The 21,482-nt window shown below is 40.2% G+C and overlaps 2 protein-coding genes across 5 annotated transcripts in view; both read left to right on the top strand.

The window, feature by feature from the left end:
- The window catches only part of fam189a1 (family with sequence similarity 189 member A1), a 141,374-nt gene extending 136,564 nt beyond the window's left edge, over positions 1–4,810 (top strand). For all 3 annotated transcript variants that reach the window (XM_034680750.1, XM_034680751.1, XM_034680752.1), the window contains 4 exons: positions 64–837; positions 1,203–1,274; positions 1,625–1,941; positions 3,983–4,810. In XM_034680750.1, coding sequence (XP_034536641.1) covers positions 64–837; positions 1,203–1,274; positions 1,625–1,941; positions 3,983–4,180 — 1,361 coding nt within the window. In that variant the 3' untranslated portion in view covers positions 4,181–4,810. The remainder of the gene's footprint in view (positions 1–63; positions 838–1,202; positions 1,275–1,624; positions 1,942–3,982) is intronic.
- A 3,120-nt stretch (positions 4,811–7,930) lies between these two features.
- On the top strand, positions 7,931–20,822 carry golm2 (golgi membrane protein 2). 2 transcript variants are annotated; one of them, XM_034680186.1, is made up of 10 exons: positions 7,931–8,974; positions 13,152–13,206; positions 13,353–13,455; positions 15,107–15,197; positions 15,360–15,483; positions 15,762–15,845; positions 16,286–16,567; positions 17,168–17,305; positions 18,600–18,767; positions 19,793–20,822. In XM_034680186.1, exons 1-10 carry the CDS (start codon positions 8,648–8,650, stop codon positions 19,867–19,869), a joined length of 1,449 nt encoding a protein of 482 aa, XP_034536077.1. In that variant the 5' UTR covers positions 7,931–8,647; the 3' UTR covers positions 19,870–20,822. The 2 variants fall into 2 exon arrangements, with proteins under 2 accessions (XP_034536077.1, XP_034536078.1); XM_034680187.1 differs by lacking the exon at positions 18,600–18,767 and having other exon boundaries at positions 7,933–8,974.
- Positions 20,823–21,482: the final 660 nt, after the last annotated feature.

The following is a 21,482-nucleotide window of genomic DNA, read 5'->3' as shown; positions in this document are numbered from 1 at the left end:
GATTCTTTCATGTCTCATTCTTCTATAAGTCATATTAATGATGCTTCATCTTCTTATTACCAGCCTCCGTGGACAGTGCGTCACTGATGGTGTCAGAAGTGGCTGATCAGGACCAGACGTGCTCCTCAGAGGACTTGTGCTCCCTGGAGGTTCAAGGTTCTGACTCCTCTCCCTACGGCACACTTCACACAACCGCCATCAATGGAAGCTGCCCCAGCCTGGAGCTTTGTTCCAGAGCCCCGTCACGCAATCATCGCGGCGTACCCAACACTGACACTCGACCAAGTGATACAGGATACAGCGAGTCCTCACACACTCAGGACTCTTTGGAGCGCTCCCCAGACTGGTCTTCAGAAAACTACAGCAACCTGGAGGACTCTACAGAAACACAGCCGTGTGAGGACCACAGGGCCGCAATGCACATATGTGACGAGCTCGCATCAGCCAAACATATTCCAGAGGAGCCCCCTAAAGCGTCAACTCACTCCCTCATTAAAGCCCGGATGATGAGCCGGAAGCTCACACTCCCCGTCACTCTCCCCCCGCCGCCTCAACCCTGCTCCCCCACCTCTGTGGCCTCCTCTGGGGGGACTTCCGCCATCAGCCCTATGGCTCCTTCTCCTTCCCCTTCCCCTCCCAGCAGGCCGCGCGGCCCCAGGCTGTGCTTCAGTGTTTGGTCACCGTCATCCGCGTCACAGCCTGCCTCTACCTCAGCTCAAAGCGGTGTCTCGCCCTCAGAGAAGCCACGAGGGCTTCGAGCAGCAAGGAGGTACCGCAAACTGGCACGCATTGTCCGCTCTACCAGCGACCCCATCTCCTGCTCCTCTACGACAGGAAGTGAGTGCAGCAGGAATTTCACTCAAATTACACTTGAAAAACTTCAGTACTCAGCATCTTTATGCCTCACAATAATTCCACTTATACAACATCGCTTTATCTCTCTTGTACCATTGTGAATTTAACCTCTCCTGGGGCCTGACTGTTGACCAGACAAATGAAAACACTTGAAAAGACAACACTAGACTCTGTAAATTGAGACCACAAAGTTGTATTCATGACAGTAATTGGAATGAAAAAGAGAATTATCATCAGATGTATTGAAATGAATCATCAGTAGCTGCACCGAGCGGTGTAGGAAGACAAACGTTAACATCTACCATCATTTAGATGCTGAACACTAAGCTTTCTGTCTCCCTCTACAGGAGAAAATTTAAGCTGCGCTTCTGCAAACAACCCTGCTGCTGAGGATTCAACTCATGCATCACCAGAGCAAGGTAATGTCACAGAAATGATGCATTCATGTAATGATGGGAAATCTGCAAGCTCATAGCGTTCTCTTCTATTTTTCAAAAGAATCAGATGTGAAGGACAAACTGTAAGTCTGTCAGAGAGGAGAGGAAGGAGAGAGGCGTTGTTGCTTAAATCTCTGTGATCCTTACGTTTTTAAATAATCAATTTTTCAGAACCAAATTCATGTAATTCTAGAATCTATGAAATTCCTTTTAGCAAAGCCGGGAAAAAGAAATCCTCATTAGTGTTTTCCTGATGTGACCATTAGGATGTGTCTTTATGTGATATCTGTTGTTACATATGTTTTTTAACACCTCTCCTCTAATTTCTTCAGAGCAAACAAACATCACAGCAGATGTAGTCGCAGCGAAACACATATCTGCGAGGAAGCAGCAAAAGGAGGGCAGGAAAGTCGACATCCACCTCAAGCCCCGAGCCCTGCACACGCACTCCTCCCACGAACGCCCGCACTCCCTGGCTGATCTCAAGATGTACAAAGACACCAAAATACTGGTGGCAAAGTTCCTGGAGCACTCCAGCTGCAGTCTACCTCCTGAGGTCCAGCAGGTCGTCAACAACATCAAGTGTGTCATCAAGTCGGATGAGAAGCACATGGAGGAGGCTATTTTTAGTGCCAATGTCATAGATCAGGTAAGTGAACTACTGTGGATGGATGATGATGTTTACCTGGAAAGCAGCAGTTTGAAGGTTTACTTCTGTGTTTTTTGTGTTCAATAGTTTTTAATGTTTTTTAGACCATAAAGAAAAGGACTCCATCTTACATGAATTTACACTCATAAACATATAAGAAATGAGAAATAAACAAAAAACAAAACCACACACACTATTTCCCATATACTGAATATACGTATTTTAAATCCAGCTATTAGATTGACCTCTTAAGTTGCAGAAATAGACAGCCAAGCTGTGTAAGGGCCCCATATGAGCATGTATTGGTCCAGTTTGTCGACTAAGCAATATGTCACTCTTTCAATAGCAGCAAGTTGAGCCATGGTTGTTGCCCATTCTTCATAAGGAGGTGGGCTGTTGTTTGGCTGTTGTTAAAGCCAGGATCATCAGTCTCTTATCCAAGGGAAACAGGTCAGAGTCTTTGAGTTCACAAGTAGAGCCTAGAACAGTCAGTTTAACAGAAACTTTACATTTCTTCGTCAGCACTTCATACAGAATTTGTTGAATATTTTCCAACCAGTTTTTGAGTACAGGACACGTCCACACTATATGAAAGATGGAAGCACCAGTCTCATCGCACCTCCAGCATGTGTCTGTTGGTATTAGTTTCCATTTATGTAACTGATGAGGTGTCCTATGCCATCGATGTATAATTTTCAATTGAACTCATTTATTTCCAAGCTCCTTGTTCATAGTATTGATATTATTAATGTATGAATTCCAGTCTTCAGGTGATATGTCTGGAGCCATATCTACTTCCCACTGTTTTTTAACTTTCAACAAAGGATCGCATAGTTGTTCTCAGGTTCAGGTTCAGGCAACTTTATTTGTACCCATAGGTAAACTTGTTTGGCAGCCAGTGAGATGTTGGGTCATTACAGAATTACAAGAAAGAACAAACTACTTAATGATCAAATGAATAGACATGATAAAATGATAAACGTGCTAAAGGTTCCATTTAAAAGGCTTATCTGAAAACAATCAACCAATAAAAACTATAAAATCACATGAATAAATAAGAAAAGAAAATCTGGACTTCAGTCTTAAAATTGGAGTTTGAGTCTAGATGAGAAGCGAAATGCTGTGACTTGTTCAGCTCAGTAATAGCAGCAGGAACAAAGCTTGTTTTGTACCGCTTTGTCCTGCACCTTGGGACTAAAAACCGTCATCCAGAGTGAAGGAGCTGAAACTCGTTGTACAAATGGTGTGAGGCATCATTTAAAATAGAGGTCGCTATCCGCTGTCCCTGTTTACTGTACAGGTATGCTGGGTATACCTGTGGCTCACCAGTCAACTTGCTTAACCATTTAACAATCTGGTTTAATGAATTCCTTTCCTTTGGAGATATTTGGCCGAACCATGACACTAGAGAAAAGGATAGAACAGATTTAATAAACGCACGGTAAAACATGGTCATGGTTGTTCTTGCAGTAAAATATAAATCTTTGAGGTTATGCCTCGACAAGATAGGGATTTAGTAAGCAGCTCTTCAATTGGGCTATCAGTAGGGCAGATAAGAGGGCTTCCTAAACATTTCGATAAGGAACTCTGCAATTGGACATACCTCCAAAATTGGTTAGTTGCTAATTTTTACTTGTTGGCTACCTGAGCAAAAATCAAAAGCTGTTTATTCCTGTTTTTATTTATCAGCATCACAATAAAGTAGGGATGGTTATGCACCAGAAATCTGGCTCAGGTTCGTGTTCAGCTGGTCGACATGCCTACATTAGCTCACCTGCTGCAAGCATGCATGTTACAAGAAAACATTGATGTTGACCAGAAGTAGGTAAACTGAGGCTCTGCAGGTGTTGCTTAACATGACTTCACTTGTGGCTTGGTGTCATTTTTGATGAGGAATAAAATGTGTACTATACATCTTTTAAAATAGAGTTCTTATGAGTGTTGCTGTGTTGTTTTGGTGTAATAAAATAAAAGAAAGCAACCAAAAATAAAAGACAAATAGTAGTCTGAACCACTCTTCCACTCTTGGCTGTTTTCACAGGTGATGACTCAGCGCATCAGTGGCAGTCCCAGGAAGCGTGGACACGAGGATCTTCACCTTCAAAGCTGCGGCGCTTTAAGTTCATCCCCTTCAATGCGCCGTCCAAAACACTTTCAACAAACAACCAACGCCTCCACCAACCTCCTGGACTCCCCATCCTCTGAACAAAGCCTTGAGTGCAGAGAAACTATTCTCTGACCCTTCTCCCAACAAGGACTAGGTTCAAACCTCTGAGGGCATTTCACTGAGTGGGTGTTGCAGCCAGGCTTGTGCAGTGCAGCACATGTCTGTAGAGTAATGAATAACTCATACGGCGCTGAAAGATCAGATGTTTTCAAAGTGTGACTGCAGCACAGGCAAACTGAAATGATCTCACATTGTATCTCTTAGTGCCCTGTGAGACCGTGCCAAGTCATCAGCAGAAACGGTAGCAAACTCGGACTGAGCCTGCCAGTGTCTGTAGTGGCTTCTTTCTCATCACAAAAACAAAAGAATGTTTCTCCCTCAGGGGATCTTTTCTACTCAGCTTCATCTCATAAAAAAGAAACAAACACACAGCGGATCTGTCACAGAGAGACGAGCAAGATTGTGTTATCAGTATTCCTCTTGTCCTCATAAGAAGCAGAAAGAAATATGTTTGTATTAAACTGTGAACTGAACCGACTGGGCGTCACTTGCCTTTGTTTGCAGAGTTTGTGGAGCTATTACTGATCGTTTGGTGAGTATTTTGTGGTGCCGCTGGTTCAAGAACTTCACAGATGTGGATTATTTAACTTACCTCATTGTGTTACAATTCTTATCAGTGTTACAATAAAACATGAGTTTGTACGTTGTGGTTTATTTTATTATTAATGTCAATGCATCATGTATGTCGCCAGTCTGCAGGGGTTAGTATTTAAACATACAGTCATCTAAACTAATACTGCTCACAATAATATACAGACAATTAAATCCTAGTCATAATTAAGTCACTTAAATGATCTTCTACTTTGCAGATATTTCAACTCTTTGCTTTCTGAAATTACAAGAATCAGATACATGTCTCAGGGTTTGAGTGAACTACAATTCTTTCTTTCTTTCTTTTTTTCTTTCTTCTTTTCTTCCTTCCTAACACACTCTCTTTCTTTATTTCTTCCTCTCTCTTTCTTTCTTCCTTCCTCCCTTCCTCTTTCTTTCTTTCTTTCTTTCTTTCTTACTTTCTTTCTTTCTTCCTTCCTGCCTCTTTCTTTCTTGTTTATTTCTTTCTTTCTTCTTTTCTTCCTTCCTTACACACTCTCTTTCTTCCTTCCTCCCCTCTTTCTTTCTTCCTTCCTCCCTCCCTTTTTCTTTGTTTTTTCTTTCTTCCTTTCTTACACACTTTCTTTCTTTCTTCCTCCCTATCCCTCTTTCTTCCTTCCTCCCTTCCTTTTTCTTTCTTTCTTTCTTTCTTACTTTCTTTCTTCCTTCCTGCCTCTCTTTCTTTCTTGTTTATTTCTTTCTTCTTTTCTTCCTTCCTTACACACTCTCTTTCTTCCTCCCTCCCATCTTTCTTTCTTCCTTCCTCCCTCCCTTTTTCTTTGTCTTTTCTTTCTTCCTTTCTTACACACTCTCTTTCTTTCTTCCTTCTTTCCTTCCTTCCTTTCTTTCTTCCTTCTTTGCTTCATTCCTCTCCTTCTTTCTTCTTTTCTTCCTTACTTACACCCTCTCTTTCTTTCTTTCTTCCTTCCTCCCTCTCTTTCTTCCTTCATCCCTCTTTCTTTCTTCCTCTCTTTCTTTCTTTCTTTCTATCTTTCTTTCTCTCTTCCTTCCTTGCTTCCTTCATCTCTTTCTTCCTTTCTTCCTTTCTTCCTTCCTTCCTCTCTTTCTTTCTTTCTTTCTTTCTCTTTCTCTCTTCCTTCCTTGCTTCCTTTGTCTCTTTCTTCCGTCCTTGCTTCCTCTTTCTTTATTCCTTTCTTTCTTTCTTTCTCGTTCATTGTCACCTGCAGCTTTAATTTCTATGATGCCTTCATATCAAAGATTGGTTTTAAGCAGCTGAACTTTTGTTAACTCAATGCACCAACTCAGGACTCAAGACTCAGGTAAGCCAATCATAATACAGGGACAAATGTTAAAAGACATAATTATTTTGAAGAAAACTTTAACTGTAGCCTGTTTTAAGAGGCATTAATGCCATTAGATTGCATTAAAGATGGGTTAGGAATATGAAGGCTATAGGGCCCCCAAATGTGTTCCTCCTTATTTTTCTTAAGTTATATTTATTGTTATTTTTATTATGATGATTATTATTATCAGCATGTTATTTATTATTATTATAATAATAATAATAATAATAATAATAATAATAATAATAAACATCCGTAAAACATTAGTTGGAATAAGAAAACTGTGTTTGGTTGGAGGATAAAGGTATGTTCACTATGTGTTTATATATTTAGTGGAGATAATATCGTAGAGATGTATTTGTATGCTCTTGTTTTCAGGACTCACACGCACCACTGATTTTATACCCCAAATATGAATAAATTATGAAATCTCGACCTAATATTCAAGTGTAACTGTGAAGTGTTCGTACACACAGACAAGCTTCCGGTCCCGGGTCACCAAAATAAAAGACGATGCGTCTGTAAACATCTTAATTGCGTTCATCACCATAAACGAATTGTTTTATTTTATTATTCTCGTTAACTGTGATACTCTTGCAGAAGGCTGTAAATTAAATGACTGCTTGATACATGTACGCCTTTATTGTCCTTTGTGGTGATTTATGGACAGTGGTGGACAAAGTACACATATTCATTACTTAAGTCAAAGTATAGATCCTCCATTTCAAATATTACTCAAATACAAATGAAAGTTGCTCTGACAAATTATTACTTGAGTTAAAGTACTGAAATACTTGCTTTTAAAAATAAGTATTGAAAGTACTTCTTAAAAAATCTCAAAAATTTGTGTTCTCAAAATACAAATGTGCAGTCGAGAATACATAGAAGTACATTCTGTTACATTATGTTTATCTAGAAACCATTACTTGTAATCTCTGAAAACTATACCATGGAATTAAAACAGCAACAGTGTTCATCTGGAATTAAACAAATGTTACGTAGCTCAACACGCTTTCTCAGGTTGGACAGTGACTTTTTGTATGTTTGGGAAGAGAGGGAAACAGGGAGAACATTTCATACGATATGATACATTCTTCATTTCAAAAACCTCTAACACCGGCTGAAGATATGGCCATGGGTTCTCAGGTGTTAGCCATCATTACCACCTCCAAATCAACTGTGAAGTGAAATTTGCTCTGTGTTTGATATACAGGTATGACTAAACCACTGAGACAAACAGAACCACACAAACACATTTTACTGTCTTAGGGATCAGAGTTCAGAAAAGAGAAGGAAAATCATGAGCTGACTTCAAAGCAAAAGTAGTGAGTAACTAGAGCATTGGTAGAAATGTAGTGGAGTCAAAAGAACAATAATTGTCTTCTGAATGTAGTGGAGTAAAAGTTATAAGTTACCCCCAAAAATAACAGTCAAGTAAAGTACAGATACTCAAAAAATGTACTTAAGTACTATACTCAAGTAAATTTACTTTGTTACTGTCCACCACTGTTTTATGTCATTACTCAAGACACATTTTTACAGGAAAGCTTTTATTGTGTGATTTTATTTAATTTTAGCTCTGATTTTAAGGGTCTGTTTTATAAGTTTGTAGGTTTTTAAGCTTTTATTTAATTCTATTTGTTATCGCTTCATTTTGCTTTGCACTTCTTGTTTTTATTGCCCACCATAAAGCACTTTACCTGTATTGAAAAGTGCTATTTAAATAAAGGATTATTATTGCTATTATTATTATTATTATTATTATTATTGTTATTATTATTATTATTATTATTATTATTATTATTATTATTATTATTATTATTATTATTATTTATGGACTTTTATTCTGAGATGTGTGTGAGCTTCAGCAGAGACCGGAAGTAGCACAGGGTACTGACGCTAGCTTCACAGAGCAGAAATCACGTTAGAGAGGCAGAGAATCGAGTAGTGATACAAAGCGTAGGTTATTTCTGCTCTTTTATTTTCTGGAGTAATATCCCAGGGACTCCTCCCTCCCTCCGCCTGCAGAGAGGATGTGTTCTTTCACTCTGTAGTGGCTGAGATCTCTCTCTCAGCGATGCTAGCAGTGTGAGGCTGTTAGCTGGACGTTAACTGAAGCTAACGTAAACGTCAGGTCGGGACTGGAATCATCAGGGTTGGTGTTCAAGACGGTCCTGTGATCCAGAGAGCTGCAGTCCTCAGTGTGTGAGGTCTCTCTGGGCTGACTGGGACCTCCACATGTAAAGGCAGCTCGAGGCTAACGTCATAAAGCTAACTGAGTGTGATGTGTGTGTGCACCGTGTAGCTGTCCACGTCCACGTCCCGTCTCGTCTGCCAGCTGAGCTAGGCCACGTCCCTGCGGGCGGATCTCACCCAGCCTACTGACACTGGAGGAGTCGTGGAGAGGATGCCGAGTGTGCGGAAGGAGGAAGGAGAGTAAAAAAGCAATATGAAAGTCTTGGACGTTCATGAGTGAGTAGTGTTTGCCTTTCTGAGTGGTAATGTCACGTAGACGGATGTGTTGTGCAGAATCCTCTCAGTGAGCGCTGAGGGTAACAACCTAAGGTGACACTTTAAATTTGAAATGGTTGGATTTGGTGCAAACCGACGGGGAGGCCGTCTCCCGTCCTTCATCCTCATCTTCTTGATGGTGATCATCGCCATCCTGTCGTTCAACTACTGGACGGTGTCCACCAAGCACGGCCGCTTGATAGATGAGCTGGCCGAGGTGCAGACGCAGGTGAAGCGCACGGACGCAGCGCGGAGCCGGCTGGAGAAGAGGAACTCCGAGCTCATGATGCAGGTGGACACGCACAGGAAGCAGATCGACCAGAAGGATGGGGATTACAACGTCTTGGAGGGCAAGCTACAGGCCAGAGAGGGCCTCATCAAAAAGTGCACTGATGAGAAGGTACAGTAGCAATGTCTGCAATGTCTGATCCCAACCCAGGTCTGCTGCAATGAAGTTAAACCTCCTTTAACCCTCCTGTTATGTTGTGGGTCAAATTGATCCCTTTTAAAGTTAAAAATCCTCTTTTTTTGGTATGAAACGTCTTTGCTTGGTTTAATAGGTGAAATCAACATATAAAATCAAATGGTTCATTTCACATTTTAGGCAATGTATGCCTTCTAAACCAGATAAAAGCTAAAACATATGGGCAGCATGTGACAGAAGAGGTTGATTTATCAACCTTACTTCATAAAAAAAATATAATTCAAAATAAAATAAAACAAACTCTATGTTATGTAAAACTATTGCATTTATATTTAGGTCTTTCCAATGTACATTCAAAAAAGTTTTAACAAGTATTTTCATTAGATATCCTCATTGAAGCATGATCTGGGAGGATTGAAGAACATTATTGCACCAAATATTGATTTAAATGGTTACTAATGGAGTTATTTTTTCGGATTCTGACACTTTTGGATAATTAAATATGCCCCCAGTTGAATTGACCAAGGAACATTATTGCTGTCCCTGAGAAACAAACATAACAGGAGGGTTAAAGTGCAGCACCAAAGGAGAAGTGGTCAGTAGGTACACGTTGCACTACAAGCAAAAATAGGAAGCTAATGCTGCAATACAGAAAAATGTTCTCACTCAAAACTAGAAGACAGTAGTTTAACACTCAATTACCTCTGTTAGTTGTGTTTATATAAAGTTCTCCTAGAGAATGTATTGTTCTCTAAGAAAGCAAATAGTTACTGGGATGTGATGATAAGGTGAAGTAGGGGTTAGTTTACTCAACTATTCAAAGCTTGATCTGTCAGACCTGAAGAAGCCTTTCAGAGGAGAGGTGAGACGTCCTCAAGAATTTCTACCAAGTCCAGTCCGCCTTACGGATCAAGCTTTGAATCACCATGACCCGGATGACTGAGAACCTTCACAGACATCTTTAATGCACACAAAACTCACATCACATCGCTTTTAATGTCATGTAATCTTGAGAAGTAAACTAACTAATCGAGGAAGAAGCAGTCTAATTTTTTCCACCATAGTGAAGCAAGCCATTAGAGTTATTCATTAATCACAAACAATACTGGTGTGTCTTTTACATCAATGAGTGTTTGCTGTGACTCATGAGCTTTGAATCCACATTCCTCTCACAGATATTAATAATGTAGCTCTCAGTGAAACACGTGATCACATTCACTAGAGCATTAAAGTCAGATTTCTAACACTGTTGTAGCACATTTTGAAACCGTATCGTGTCTTTCGTGTTCCCACTGAGAGTGTTTCATTGTCTGTGTGTGCGCTCCAGAAGGCAACTCCTCAACCTCTTGTCCTGATTCAGAGTGTTGTGTCCAGCTACCCTGAGAGACGTTGAGACAACAGATGGGAGGGAGGTTGTCCTGTAATTTGCATCAAGCCATTCACGCCTGTTTCTCATTGACAGACTCACATTTGTTTAGCTTAAATGTTAATCCTGGTGACTGCAATGTTCAACCGGTGGAAGCAAACTAGGACGCATTGTGCATGGAGTCTCAGGAGTTGTGGGACCGACAGAAAAGAAATCAGTAGCATGAGGAAGGGTTTGAAGGCTTGGACTGCATAAATGAACACCTATCTGAGAGGGATAATTCCAAGAAGAGTCCAAACTCAGCTTAATTGGGATATATTCTATAAGACTTATAATAGGGAACTTTTCTCCTGCTGACCATCACACACTGTTACTTTGTCAAATCCCTTTTCTGTGGCCAAATCAGATCATACTGAACAAAAGCCCTCTTACAGTTAGTCCTGTTTAGTTATTTGTGAAGCTGGCGCCGCCTAAAATCCCTAAAACTGTTTTCATTCTTAAAAAACGCCAGCATCATTTTTAAAGTAAAACCTCTGAGTTGTTGATTGCTGCTTGAAACCCATCTAAGAACTGGAGGTGAGTTCAAACAATGGAGTTATTAATTTCCAGGTAGTGACTCCGGGATCCACTCTCTGTTTTCCAGATAAGAGGTGTGAAGTGGCACAATCTCCACTCCTTTTCCTTTGTCAACAGCCCAACCCTGTTTCAACAGACACATCCTACTTAAAGCGAGGGCCCTGCAATGCAGAGGAAATAGTGACAGTTGAGTTTTACCTGGCTCCCACACAGCACAGTAAATATGGTCTCATACCTGATGTGATCCTGCTAGTGTGAGTGTGAGGAAAAAAGGAGTTAACCACATGTGAGGGGGCGAGAGCATGAAGCGTCGGTCTTTACAGCAGTTTGCATTTGACTCGATTTCTTATCCACTGCTTCCTATCTCAGTTAACTGAGAGTCACAGAGAGATGAGAGTACTCGATGTGTGTCCAAATGTACGTCTGTCCCTTTCCTCAGATGTGCATTGTGTGTTCAGCCACTGTCTTTCTGATATACACTACCAGTCAAGAGTTTGGACACACCTTCTCATTCAATGGTTTTCATTTATTTGAATTATTTTCAACATTGTAGATTAATACTGAAGAGATCAAAACTATGAAATAATCTGGTTTTGCCATAATATGGATTACAACATTAGTCAAATAGGGCTATCCATTGTGTACTAACCCTAGCTCTGAACAACACAACTGATGGTTTCAAACACATTAAGAAGGCAAGTCATTCTACAAATGAACTCTTGACAAGGCTCATGTTAATTAGAAAACAATTCCAGGAGACCATTTCATGAAGCAGACTGAGAGAATACCAAGAGTGTGCAAAGCTGTCATGAAGGCAAAAGGGGGCTACTTTACAGAATCTAAAATATAAAACATATTCTGGTTTGTTTAACACTTTTTTGTTAATTAAATAATTCCATATGTGTTCTTTCATAGATTTGATGCCTTCAGTATTAATCTACAGTGTTTCAAATAATTAAGACAAATACAAACCCTTGAATGAGAAGGTGTTTCCAAACTTTTGACTGGTAGTGTATGTCTACATCCACTTTCTTTTCTGTGGTTTCTGGACCATAACGGGGCAGTAAGCTTTTATGGACCTTTACGGACTTGTCACCGTCTAATATAAGATAAGATAAGATATTACTTTATTGATCCCGGGGGGAAATTCGGTTGTTGCAGCAACCCTGACATAACATAAGTACAATCAAGAATAAGTTTCAATAAGTAAAATCAAAATAGATAAATAAAGATAGAATACAAATTTAGATTGTTACAAATAGTAGTAATTACAGGCAGTATTAAAAAAAAAAGATTCAGTAGTGGCAGGTTGACATGGTGTGATTATGGTTTGGTTATAATAGCAGATTAAGCAATATAATAAATAAGTATGGGTATATAATATGACTGTAAGTTGTAGTAAACAATAATTATGTAATATAACATAGTATAATATAACAAAGATAATTATATAATATAATGTAATGTCATCAGGCCCATTCAACGTCGCCCCAGCTGCTGTGTTTTTGAAGGATAACCTGCCATGTTTCAAACCTGCATGGATCAAGTGTTTGTCAACGTGAAGACAAATCGTTGTAGTCCAAGGTTTCTGCTCCCTCCCTCCCTCCTCTCATCGGTGTATGCACACATCCGTGACTTTTATTAAAACTGAAAGTAAAGAGCAGCCGACAGTTTCTTGTAATAACATCGCAGAGAGCATCTGTGTAGTCTGCAGGTAGAGATTCATGTTACAAGTCAGGCTGTTTTATTGGGTTGTGTTACACTGCTCAGGGGTTTCTATTTTCCTTTCCTTCAGTTCCTGCTTTAAGAGGACAATACCTGTGTGATCTTTCAATTTACATACAGAGTGTGACACTTAATTTTCTTGTATAAATATAAAGCATTATTCCGCAGCATGAGGCCTGCAATAATGTCTTAATATCCCTACATGTATTATGATAGGCAGGGATGTATTGCTATGTATCGGTTGCGTAAATAGGGAGTCAAACTGGGTACCATCTGTTTGTACTGTGAAGCCTTGTTACATAAAAAACAAGACAAACCTGTTCCCTCGGGAATGAATGCTGGGACTGTTTGCTAATTAGAGAACCTGTTGCACAGTTTATTTAAATATGGCTCCATGGAAATGGCTTCAGGTGTAGAAGAGCCGAATAGTTGGCTGATGATAATGATATCTCCTCTTACCTGTTTTCTCTCTCTCTTCCTGCACAGATGAAACTGCAGGCGGAAAACACAGCCCAAATGACAGAAATCCAGAGGCTAAAAGGTAGGCCACTGTCCTCATCTGGCCAGTAGAGGGCGCTCTTAAGCACACCTCACAATACTCCTTCATTAAACAGACCAGAAGTTGACCTCTCCTAAATGTCATATATGAACAGTGTGTACATTTTGTGTATTTTTTGGGTGCAACAGAGCAGCTGAAGGATCTGAAGCAGGAGTTCTTGAAACAGGAAGAGCAGATGAGGGAGGTGAAGAAGAATAGCACTACCCTTGAAAGAAAACTGGAGTATGAGAGGTATGTTAAACCTGAAACACTTCCTGTTGAGCTCAATCACCTCTCCTTGGGGCGGTCAGCACTTCACTGCACTGTGATAAGATGTTTAAAAATGTGACTCTTCTGCTTCTCAAAGGATTCTTTAGGATGGCTGCACCTATGTGTAATATTTACCATACTTATGCACCAATGATCGTTATTTTAAAGTGCAACTTGCAGGTTGGAGTGGATCCTAAGTGTTTCAATGTGTAGGAAAATTACTTTTCAAGTTTTTATTAAATTCAATTAAGGAATTAATACACTACAGTGGCTTTTGTAAGTTTTATTTTACACATGTCAAAAGCAAACAACCAAATGTGACATAGCATTTGGGAGTCTCACTGATTAAGCTAATGTTCAGTATGAATAAATATGGATCTAAATGCCAGTTTATTTGATAAAGAAGAAGAAATTGTTTAAATTTTCATTTTATGGACCTCAAGCTTTTAACTCCGAGCTTGTTGGAAGTCAAAGAGAGCAGGAACAGGACAGAGTAACGACCACAGGAGTGACTCTAAGTTGAGGAGCAATGAGACCCAGTGGAAAATGCTGCAGGCATGGTGCTGAGAGTGGCGTTAGTGACAAGCAGATATAACATGGATCTGTCTGTGTAGCTCTGGTTGTCATGCTTTGAATCTCACTTTGTAAGGGGCTCAATCTCTCCTGTAGTTCTTTGTCAAGTCCACTAGAGGATTTACTACATGATCTACGTTTCCATTTGCTCCCACTGATCTGATTGGGATATGAGACTCACGAGCAGTTCTTAAAGATACAGACATTTATAACTCTGTAATCAGAGACTCCAGTCTGCAGTTTAGTCCTTATTTTAACATAATGACCTCCTGGAGGAATCATCATGCTTATGAATATGTTTTATTTTACTTTGTCATGTCAGTCTGTAAGTATCCTCCATGCTGCCCCTCATGCAGCTCTCTCTGTGTGCGTCTGCATCTCAATCATCACCTTTTTTTTGTTGCGTTTTTTTAAGGCTGATGAAGTGAGCGCTAGAGACAGACAAAGAGACAGAGTGAGGACAGCGTCCCAATGCTTTGTTTTATAGGTGTTTGTGTAGGCAAAGTCAGCCGGTAGTTTCAGCGTCCTACTAGCACTCAATGAATGGAGGCAGAGTGAGAGAACCAAAGTCCCTGATGTGACGTAAAATTACGAGATGCCGGGAAAAAAGACGTTTTTTAGTAGCTTACCTGAAAGAAAAAAAAGCTTTTCCTCTAAATTCCAATAAAGGCAAAAATGCCAAAAAAGTATAACTTAAAAAATTATAATAATATTACATTTGCATCTTTGTGTAGAACATTAAAAAAACATGAAAAACATAAAAAAGGAAACAATTATTCATTTTATCAGCAGTTATTTTCAGACAAAGTTTTGGATTAATGTAAAAAGATGAACCTGCAAGCTGCAATTTAATCTGCTTTTAACATTTCTCTTAATGTTATATTTATAATCTCTTTGAATTTTGATTTTTCATTCATATTGCATATTGTGAGCTTTTAGAATATATTTATATGTGGCCTACTTTTTCATGTTTTTCAATGTTTTTTAAATTTTGCCTTTCTGCACAAATCTGTTTTATTATACAAATGTGTGAAACTTACTTTGAACGTGTGTTATCTAGTTTACAGTGTGGACGTCAGATCGCACAACTGAAGGAGGAGTATGAAGAAGCAAAAAAGGCTCTGGAGATTGAAGCATCCAAACTGAGACAGGTGAGTGTCTGTAAAACTAAAACAAGAAGACGTTTGTCTTCTATCTTCTGTCTTTCTTTATCGATTTTAACATACCGGTAGATGTACGAGTAGCAGCCAAACTCAGTTAATCCTCTCTCTTCAGTTCCCTCATTGTTCTGATTCACCTCTGACATTTTCCAGGGTGCTGTCGAACACCACAAGGGTATAGCAGCAGGTAGAAATGCAGAAGGAGGGCTTGGCGTGGACATGGTGAGAGAGCGCCACACTGTGGCCAATCATCAACATGACGGGCAAGATTTAAAAGGTAGAGTGAGTCAGTCAAAGCTTACACTGACATGAAAGGTTTTTTGAAACCTGCTGTGAGATTAAATGCTAAATGTGTTAGATTTAAAAACACTTGCACAAATTTTTTCCTCTAAATCGTTGGCTTTGAAATTCCACTGTATAAGTTTGATGTTTTTGTGGCTCCTGTTAATTTAGCTGTAGAGAATATGTAAAAGTACTTATTTTTTATAGGATTTTGCAGCTTTCATTTCTATAAAACTATCCACCTAAAGTCTCTTTCCCTCTGGTCTGTTACAGAGGAGCTGGGTAAGCCTGGTAGTGATGCTGGTATGCCAGGAATTGAAGACAGTGAAGTGGGGAAGGTTGATGACGTGCAATTTGGTAAGAAACAAACTTTGAGAGCTGTTATTAGGTTTGCAAACCCAGGGAGTAATGAAAAAACAGAGCATAATGTATGCATTTATTGTTAACGAAAGCATTGAATGCAGAGAAGGGTCAAATATAACAACAACAAAAATTATGTAGAGAGATTTATAAGGTTTAAAATATAGATTCAAACAAATTTGCTGCCTTGTTATAGAACCTGCTAACATTCAGGAGTGAGAGATTTAAAATCAGCTGATCAGTTTAAGAACGAAAAACTCTGAGACTGAAAACAGAACTTACTAAAGCACCACAGATGTTACTGTGGCGGGGTCAGGAAATGCCACTCCTTACAAGTCACTGAACATGATGTAAAGGTAAACAACTTCTCAGGATGTGGCTCCAAAGGCTTGCTGTGTTTTCTGCTCCCTCACATTGCCTCCCTCTTTTATCTCCAGCCTTGAAGAAACCAGCCATCACTCTGAAGCAGGACGAGGTCCCTGAGGTGGCTGTAGGAGCTGGTGCCGGGCCCAGAGTTGGGGCAGCTGATGGCCCTGGGGTCCAGGCCCTATCCTTGTCCTTAGACCAGCCCAGGCTCCAGGACAGAGTGGAAGGCCGAGCTGCGGTGGTTCCTGCCCCGGCCATTATGAAACAGGTGGACAAACCCATCGTGTTTGAAGAAGACAACAAGGCTGGTATCAAAGCCGATGAGCTGGGAGAGCAACAAAGACAACTACAAGGTAAAGAGTACCACGCTGGTCTTAATCAGTGGTTTAAAAATAATTTAACTTCATTGTGAAATAGTTATGATGTTGCTTGTGAGATTAAAGCTAGGGTTGGTGGTCATGGAAAACTAGCATGAATTTGAATGCAGCCTTTCCTCAGGACTCCATCTAACCCCTCCCCCCTCCCCTCGGAGCTCCTCCAAAACGCCCACTCTCACATGCATGAGCGCCGCTGATTCGCGACCATATGATCGTGACTGATTCAAAATAAGCTCAGCACATTGTTTGGGTTTTGCACTACATCAACTCATGTCTACGCGCAGGAGGCAGGCAGAACGGCAGGACAGGATTTGATTGGTTTCATAATTTGGCTCCTGATGGCAGGGATTGGTTGGGGTTTTCCCAGGTTTACTCCAGCTGTAGATAGCGACTTTTTTTTCGCTCTTATTTAAGAACACATTATGTATTGATTGCCATCGGGACATAAAGATCATTTTAACCAGTATAACAAAAAGTGAATCTAAATCTGACTACCAACCCCAGCTTTAAATTTTCTTTGAAGCTTTTGTGCTGTTTGATTTTGGTCACACAATACCAAGCTTTCTTTCTTCTCAGTTCCTGATCATGTCAAAAGTGACGGCGAACACTTGAAGGGGATTCCTCTGCCCAACAATCCTGCACAGGTGCCCAACCCCATCCAGCCTCACCACCCCAAAGACCAGGCTCCAGTGGAAGCAGTTCACCACCGCCAAAGTGAGCATCGACCCCACACTCTGTAAAGTTTCCACAGGAGGTTTTTTTTTTTATCAACCTGTAGACCGATGATTAACTTTGAAGGTGTGCAGACAGATAACATGAAAAGAATCGTACTCCCAGCTGTCCTTAGCTCTGCCTTTGTGCTTAGCTGCTGCCCCCCTTTTTGACTATTTGGATTTGTCCCTTTGCTAACAGGTAACACTCCTCTGTTTACATGAGAGTTAGAGATATGAATTAAGTTTGATTGTAAGTCATGTCTGAATGTAGGCAGGAGCACTGTCAGGGAGCAGAGACAGAGCTCAGTTGCAGAGCAGAGGAGACAAATGACACACACCTGGCTCCCAGATGATCCTTTCCTGCTGCCTGCTTCTGCTCTGCTGCCTTTCTCTCTCCCTCCTCCCTCCTCTGTTTTCATATGTTCTGTCCTTTCATCTCTCTCTCACACCCACCTCAGCCCCTGCAGCTCTGCTGCTTAAAACACAGACTGTATTCAGCTCACGTCTTCAATTAGTTTTGATCAAATCTTCTGCTTCTGGTCTTTTTATACTTGCATCCTATTACGGCAAATTAACACTCGACACACACCAGATGTCTCGTTTTTGGCAGCGTCTGGTGCTCACTAGACGCCAGCAGCGCCAAAACATGGCATGCCTCGGTGCATCGCCTGTCACCTCCCAGAGCCTGAGCAACAGTGCAATCTCAAATCTCTGTGATGTGAGAGAGTAAAATAAACTGCATTAGATACATGTACGATTTAAAATCAATTACAGTGGAGGCATTACGTTAATTTGTATCAAAAGTTAAAATTGGTGCGTGATTAACACAGTTTAAGAACAGACACTCCCGATATCTATTACCTTCAAAATAAGTGTTTAGTTAAATCAACTCTTCTCACAGCATCCACAAAAACTAAACCTAAAATTGGATTTACAGCCGGGCTATTGTGTTGTATGATTGGATTGCACAGATGATTAAACCCGTAACTCGATTAGTGCCGAGTGCTGTCGTGACTTTTAAGAGACGCTCATTAAAAGTGGACACCATTTGTTTTCACTTGACTCTGCTTCGAGCCCGTGATTGCTTTCTGTTCTCTTCAGAAAACACTTGTCTTCTCTTTACTCTGCAACCTTGTACTCATTCCCCTCGTCTTTTATCCTCTGTAATCCTCTACATTCGATCACTCTTTCCGTCAGTGCGTTCATTATGCTGTGTTTCACCCATTCCTCTCATCTCCCTACAACTGCCTTTGCTTGCCTTCCTTCCTGATGAGGCCCTTCTCTGCCTCCTGCAGGCCGGTTCTTTGATGAGAACGAGTCCCCAGTAGATCCGCAACACGGCTCTAAGCTGGCGGACTACAATGGGGATGATGGGAACGTGGGTGAGTATGAGGCCGACAAGCAGGCCGAGCTGGCCTACAATGAGGAAGAGGATGGTGATGGTGGGGAGGAAGACGTTCAAGGTGAGCCAGGCCGGGGGACTGGACTGCCTGTCCAGATGTATATCCACCATTCCTCCCTTGCTCCCACCCTCCACCCGCTGACCCTCCCCTGCATTTGTTCAGACGTTAGAGTCGCTCACAGCACCCTGAGTTTGCTCCTTGAATCTGTAAAAACATACAGATGGGTCAAATCGACATCCTGGGTCAAAGCAGGACTGCCATGTACAAAGATTTTCAAAAGTACCTGAACTGTGTCGGCCATGATTTTCATGTGTAGCCTTGTGAAGTGTTGACCCAGGAACTTATGGTTCTGTGAGAGTAATACAGTTTCCATCTAGTGTTTTCTGTCTTGCCTGTGCTTCATTTTAGCTAAACCACCTGTCTATGCCCACCAAACATCTGACCCACATCCAGACCAGTAGATAAATATAGCTCACTGTGTTTGTGAATGTGTGTGTGTTCTCTTTTAATTATTGAAACGCATGTTTGTTTTTTATTCCTCTGTTATAGTTTCCTTCCACTTTAAGAATTTGAAATGTGATTACTTTTATTTTTTTTATATACATCATTTGTAGAGTTCTATATTTGTGTTCATAATATCAGTCATCATATTGCAGCGATCACAGTATGACCATGATTGTTATTTTTCAACTAACGTATTTGTTGAAAAGTCTCTGGTCATTTATCATGGCCGATAAAGAAGCTAGTGTATGCCGTGTTTCCTCACAAAATTGAACACCTAAATCACGATATAAGATCGGCATAAACACCGTTAAAAACTGTTAAAGCTGAAGTCAGTCATTGTTTACAAATTACATCCTCTGTGTTGATGGAAGAAGGAAGGAAAAACTATTCTTGATACTTACTGATAGTACTTTTTGAACATTCTTTATGGATCTGAACTTTGACTGATTTGAGTTCAGCTATTTTTTTTGATGAATTCAAAGTGAGGACACAGTTAATATGCAGGAACGTAATGCATCAGATGTCTTAATGAAGTGTTGTGACTGCCTCTTAATCTCTTTGTGTTGCTTTCTTTTTCCCAGATGACGAGGATCGAGACATGCAGGGAGACCGAGCTGTGGATTATGGGAAAAGACATCAACCCAATGACATTCTTTGAATGGGAACTTCTGCTGCTGTGACTCATTGACAAATATTCATGCCTTCCTCTACCACCAAGGTCGTTCTTGAAGCATCAGAAATTTATAGGACGCATTCTCAATGTCATGGACTATTTTGAAAAAAAGAAACAGACACTGCAACTAATGATTTCTGAATTACATAACATAATACACCAAGAAAAATCATGGGTTTGTTAGCTGCTGTTAATTTGCTAAAGATTCTAAGTTATGACAGTAGAGATGATATCCTGTAGACTGACAGTCCAGTTTTGTAATTTGATAACTGCCTCAGTGTGAAGGAGAGAGGTCTAATGAAGCCTTGTTGACTGACCGCTCATCTTTGAAGGTCAAACTTTTGTTTTTGTTAGTTTTCTTTTCAGGTTACTGTTGCTTGATGTGGACAAACTCTTCACCTGAGCTGTTTGGCAAAGAGACTTTTCTGGCATCCAGCCTTTCTAACATACTTTTGGGACTTTACATGGATTTTTCTTTCTCTTTTTTTGTCCAAGAAGTGGGGATGCTTTGCAAATGCCAAGGACTATACATAGACCTACTGAACCAATTTCCTTTTCTTTCTGATAGACACTCCAAAGTGCGCCTCATTTTTTTCTAATGATGCCATTGCATGCATTTGAACCTTTTTATTAATCAAACTGAGCAAAATACTGAAGCTTAAGCAATACTTAAAGTGATGTTAGCGTCCTCCACAGTGTGCAAAAATTAACCAAGCACATATGGAACCAACTGTACACATGCTTCCGTCGATGAGGTCTCTTGTACATAATGTAGTTGAACTGTTACCATTTGTACCGAGGAAATCGAGTTCTTCACCTTTTGGGGAAATCCATGAACCTAAAATCAGTTCTGTTTGTGCAGCCAGGAAAATAGATTTTTCTCATGGAAAGGCACAATGAATGTAATTTAATTTTATTAAAGGTGATGCTTCATGTTATGTGTCTGTTGTGATGGTGCTATAAAGCAGGGGTTCCCAAACTTTTCAGCCCGCGACCCACAAAATATTGGTTCCAAAGACTCACTCAAAGTTATTAATGTGTCTTCATTTAGCTGGTCTACAGGAAATTAGCCTACCTACATGAGCCTTCCTGTGCCGTTATGAATTAACCTGCTGCTACTGATGCTTTTGATAATTAACTGTTCGCTAACCCTAAACTTAGGAGTCATCTCATTTAATTTAATTTGAGTTTATTTGATTAGGACAATGCACATTAATCAACATTTCAACAGTGTGCCTAAATGTAAATATGCCGGAATTAGCACAATAGCTAAATTTCATCCGTAGTCCTAAGGCAGGTACTCGCATAAAACATACAACAAGTTTTAAAACTACAGGAAGTCACAAAACAGTCAACAGGACACTACACAAACTGACTTACAAACAGATTTTACATACAAAACATTTGTGACATTATAAAAGCAGGATGGAAGATGAGGCCAAAGCCCCCAAGTGAGAAAACAGATTATTCATGAGTACATGACTGGGTTTTTTTGTTTTTTTAAGTGTTTTTTTAAAGGTACAGTAGTTCTCAAGTTCTCTAATGTGAGCTGGTAGTTTGGACTGTGTGCCTCTGACAGACACTACCCTTTGGCTGAA

The sequence above is a fragment of the Notolabrus celidotus genome, chromosome 3 (assembly GCF_009762535.1).
Source record: "Notolabrus celidotus isolate fNotCel1 chromosome 3, fNotCel1.pri, whole genome shotgun sequence".
NCBI classification, from domain to species: domain Eukaryota; kingdom Metazoa; phylum Chordata; class Actinopteri; order Labriformes; family Labridae; genus Notolabrus; species Notolabrus celidotus.
Note: the sequence above shows the minus strand (reverse complement) of the source record. Positions and strands in the feature narration are given on the sequence as shown.

What these genes read in the sequence shown, in the direction of transcription:
- golm2 (XM_034680186.1), top strand. Translation starts at nt 8,648, where the DNA reads ATGGTTGGATTTGGTGCAAACCGACGGGGAGGCCGTCTCCCGTCCTTC. An exon ending in AAGCATCCAAACTGAGACAG is followed by an intron (nt 15,198 to 15,359) that starts GTGAGTGTCTGT and finishes GACATTTTCCAG; the next exon opens with GGTGCTGTCGAACACCACAA. An exon ending in TGACGGGCAAGATTTAAAAG is followed by an intron (nt 15,484 to 15,761) that starts GTAGAGTGAGTC and finishes GGTCTGTTACAG; the next exon opens with AGGAGCTGGGTAAGCCTGGT.